Genomic DNA, 4,851 nt, shown 5'->3' with positions numbered 1-4,851 from the left:
TTGATATTTATTAAAATAATAAATAAACTAAGCTTAAAAAGAAAATTAAAATACTTTATACATTTTTTTAAAAATAATAAATGAGTGTATCATAGAATTTTCCCAATTTCAATTTGGTTCAATAATGAATGTTTGACAACTTCGCTGCAGAAAAGCAACATTTGAAAATTTCAGATGCAGCCCATTAATAATGCACAAATCCAGAGTTCAGAAAGCTACAAATGCTCCTCACAAACAATTCTCACCCATCCCATCATGTAAACTACGGGAATACCCAATAGAAAAAAAATAATAAATGAATAAATAATTCCCTGCAGATATAAACAATAATTTTATGGATACAAAACTAACCACAGAAATATAAATGCAATTGATGTATGTTGTTAGTTCTGACTCAACAAAATTATTGAGATATTAATATACACAAACAAATGTTGAGCATGAGACCTGCCAGCCAGCATCATTGATCAATTTTAGCTTTATCCGTGGTAGTCACAGAAACTCAGTTCTTCTTCTACTGTTGCTCCCAATACATCAATTTTATAAACTGAAAGAAGGGTATAAATAATTATCAGTTACCATTCCTCCTCAGTATGCTAACATGCTTAATCCGGCAATTAGTGCAGCCCCTGCAGCTAAAGCACTGTATGCTGAAGCCCACACATCTGATTGAGCATACTCTATACCTCCAGATTGTGATCCTCTCCTATGACCTTGTGTTCCTGAATGATCTAAATGCAACTTTAATACCTGTTAAAAATTTTTTTAAGGAAGGTTAAGGAGAAAAAATATTTGCTCGTAATATAAAATTATGCAAAATGTAAATAAAACCCATTTTATTAATGATCGTAATATAAAATCAAGGACAATATAGCTTCTCATGTTTTAGTCGAATCCTATTCCTATTATATCCTTTCTCTTAAAAAGGGATCAAGCAAAATATGATGATGAAGAGGATGTATCAGCCAGAACCTGCAAGTAATTAAATTAAAGAAGAAAATTAACAAAAAGGAGAGCTAACAACTTAAGATATGGAAGCATACAAGAATATATATTTCATATGAATCTACCTCAAGTTGATCTTCAGTAAATGAATTTTTTTGAATGTTCCATGTATCTGCGTGGGTCCTCTGGAACTCTGCAACCGCTTTCGTAACTGTAGATTTCACAGGTGACGATTCTCCCACAAAATGAGCCAGCAATGTAACATGCTCAGGCAACCAACTGAAACAAAACAAAAAATAAAAAAATTGAATTTTTTTTTTTTTTAAAATGTCAAAATTGTTCCATTAAGACCAGGGAAATAAAGTAAAATTTTAGTTTATACTTCATTCATATTTCCTTCACCTTTTTTTTTTCCACCACAAATCTCTACCCTAATCCTAAATCCAAACACAGCCCTAGTATATGTTAGACATGAACATACCTCGGCATATCATATGGAACAGATAAAACACAAGCTGCCAAAGCAAGTACAGCACCGTTTATAGAAGCTATAGACAGACCAGAACTTGAATTTCTGCATCAGTAAATTTCCAAGCTTTGGATCAGTATATAAAGGGAATATATCAAGTAGCAGGAGATATTTAATAAGTTACCAATGCATCATGCACACAGAAACATTAACCAAATATTGAATACCAAAACAAAGGCATGAACCATTCAATATTCAATGCATCATATGCACAAGCAATAGAACTTAATAACTACAGCAACTAATATGAATATATACGTACATGAATACAGTACATAGAAATTAATCAATATCCAATGTATCATGTGCAAAAGCAATATCACTCGAACCCACTCCACAAGTTATATATGCATCACAAACTCTTTTTGGTAAGAAATAGATGCATCATAAACCATTATGTATGTTTATGACATCCGACTAGAAGTGAACATGTGTAAATGACTGAATATCTGAAGATTGTTCCTCCCTAGAGAAATTAATCTAGTAACTAGCATAACAAGAAAGCTTCAAAACCAAGAAAATGACCTCTGTCTTCTCTTCTTTTGAATTGCATTTGCATCTCTGTAAGCCCTACCACGGAAGTCTTCAGCTAGGTTTTCATCCCCACCCTTCATTAGGCCTGCTAAAACTGCTGCAGCATGTTCTCTTACCTGCACAAAAAAACTACATGTTACAGTTAGAAGTGACAAAATCCTATGTAGGGCTCTAACCTCTTCTACGAGTGTGGAAACAATTAAAGGACCGTTGTTAAATCCAAGAAACTCTGGGCTCTTCTATATTGTATTTTATTTCGGGGCCCTACCCTCCTAATCACAAACTATCATTAAACTACGATATATATATTAAGTTATCTGTCGTATGAGAAAAGGTCATGATGAAACACTACCCATAATCACATATAAATAGAACATGTAAAATCATTGCTGTAATCATTGCCATCCTAAGATTGTGGAGAACTGTACTACTACATTACTCCTTATAAAACCAAACCAACAAATTGAAAAAGGAATAAAGTTCGCATCTTTTAAAGAATGCGGGCACTTTGAACACTAGCCTTTTTTGTAATCACATTAAATTCATCAACTGTTATTTGCTACCAGAGTCCTTAGAATTCTAGCATAAGCAGCAAGACAAAAGTAAAATACCATGTTCATTTTATAGAAAAATTTCAATCCTTCAGTGAAAGAAAAGACACTTTATACAAAATCAATTGTTTCATTTCACAATTATTTCCTTTTTATTGGCATGTAGGGAAGGAGCTAAAGACGGTGTCTGGACTCCTATACAACTGAAACCCAAGCAAAGAAACTATCATGCAAGTGTTCTTAACATGAAAAAAAAATAAAAAAGAAAAAAAGAAAAAGCATTCAAAATACATGTGCATAAGTTAGCCAAGAATAAATTATATTAACCATTCCACTTAAAAAGTCAAGCCAAACTTGCCTCCACTTGGTTGTCCGTGAGGTGCTTCTCGACAGTACTCCATATTTGTTTTTTCTCCACAGTAGAGAGAATAAAAGTATGCCTGTTATGAAAAGAGATTACAATGTAAATGATATTGGTACTGTAAAGTAACTGCACCTTTACATTTTCAATGTAACAAAGATGCCAAACTTCAAACTAGACAAGTGATGATACTAGTCATGCATGTCAAAAGAAAAAAATAAGTAAGAGAACTCGAAAAACTGAAAATATGTAAATGACTAAAACGAGTAAACAAAACTAAAAATCCAGTTGAATTGTATAAATGACAATTCATGGGTACAAAGTCTTGTCATAGGCTATAAAGTATTGCATAACATTGCACGAACATAAGAACACAGCTCCTTCAGGCAACTTCGGAGGATTGTCACACCAGTGCTCGAACTACAAGGCATTTTTCTTTATATAAACCAGACGAATATTATTTGTTTCACAATAAGAACCAAGTCCAACTAAACACATCATGATGATATCTTTCTACAGAAACAGAGGCAGACAAAACCAAAACATGAAAAGTCATATCGAAATATAACTAGAGAGACATAACATAGTCATAAACAATATGCCACCCCCCCTACGGACAAAAGCTACAACATAACTCAGATAATAAGAGCCAGACCTAACCCACTTTATGTTTTAGCCATCCTATCAATCGATCTCCACCTGCAAAACACAGACAATCTCATCAATGAAGCTTGATGATATTCAAATTTGTGCACTACAATGGTGTCCTAATAATGGGTTTAAATAACATCCCTTAAGTGTTATGAGCCTTAAAAATTGATAAAAGGATGTAGAGTACATACCCTGGGCTTTTCAACCCAACAGAGGATTAGTAGTCATCAAAAAACAGCTCTCCATAGTCAGAATAATCACTGCCGCCGCCTGAGAATTCATAATCATTGTCAACGTCAGACAAGAAGTCGATCTCAAAAAACCCAGATGGGTACTCATCATCAAATGAATCCTCATCATCATCATAAACAGTTGTATCAAACTCATAGTCATCGGTGGGATCGTACGGACGCTGAGACAGACCCTATTTACTTCATAATAGTCTTAGCTTGACATTTTCAAGCCGTACTAGCTCTTGCCAGAGATGATATCAAAATGAGCACTGGTTTTCACAAATGATGCTCTTAAAACAATTAGATGTAGGACCAAACTGAAGAACTAACATATTACAAGGAATTATCAATGTTAAAACTTATAGTTTTTCCTTAATGATTTTTATGTTAAAACCTTAATTAATAATCATATCCTCGATCATCATGTAGGAAAAATCCTCTTCTTTATATTTCAATGACAAATAAAGAGTCCCCAGTTCTTTTAAGATATCACTAATGCCAAACTAAAACAGGAAAGAAGCTGTGTTAGAACGAAGGGACAGACCTGGAGAGTCAGAGCACTGGTGTGTTTGGTAACCAAGAAATTGGTCAAGTTCACACAATATCACCTCATTGTCCATGCGATTGAAGCTATTCTCCATCGCGATCTTCCACTCCTCCGTACTCGAATCCTTCTTCTCTATCTCTTCCTTTACAAGTTCATGTAACCGATCTCTACACCTCATCGCCACCTACAAAGAAATCAAACACCTATTAACACTTGTTAATGAAAAACAAAATAAAAACGACTTGCTTGAAACCTTGTTAATTAGCAGATTTAACAAAATGCGAGAGATATTAGATGAGATCGAGTTCGGATTTTGATGAGATTAGATCGATTTTCTTGTTCGATTTCGGATCTACAATTTGCGAGAGAGATCGAGTTCGAGTTCGATGAAGAAAAGCTAGGGCAAGAACAGATCTAACAAAATGCAAGAGAGATCAGATCAGATCAGATCGAGTATGGATTTCGATCAACTTGAGAGATCAGATCAGATCAGATCAGAT

General features: G+C 34.1%; 1 protein-coding gene across 1 annotated transcript; it reads right to left on the bottom strand.

The window, feature by feature from the left end:
• Positions 1-388: 388 nt before the first annotated feature.
• LOC114313981 (proteasome activator subunit 4-like) lies at positions 389-4,588 on the bottom strand. Its single transcript, XM_082886687.1, has 8 exons — positions 4,349-4,588; positions 3,763-3,841; positions 3,576-3,619; positions 2,918-2,999; positions 2,000-2,124; positions 1,427-1,519; positions 1,071-1,224; positions 389-750 (listed from the first exon to the last, which is right to left on the bottom strand). The coding sequence occupies exons 5-8, from the start codon at positions 2,086-2,088 to the stop codon at positions 589-591; spliced, it is 498 nt and encodes a 165-aa protein (XP_082742813.1). The 5' UTR covers positions 2,089-2,124; positions 2,918-2,999; positions 3,576-3,619; positions 3,763-3,841; positions 4,349-4,588; the 3' UTR covers positions 389-588.
• Between the last annotated feature and the right edge of the window lie 263 nt (positions 4,589-4,851).

The sequence above is a fragment of the Camellia sinensis genome, chromosome 9, assembly GCF_055761805.1.
Source record: "Camellia sinensis isolate YWXY chromosome 9, ASM5576180v1, whole genome shotgun sequence".
NCBI lineage: Eukaryota > Viridiplantae > Streptophyta > Magnoliopsida > Ericales > Theaceae > Camellia > Camellia sinensis.
Note: the sequence above shows the minus strand (reverse complement) of the source record. Positions and strands in the feature narration are given on the sequence as shown.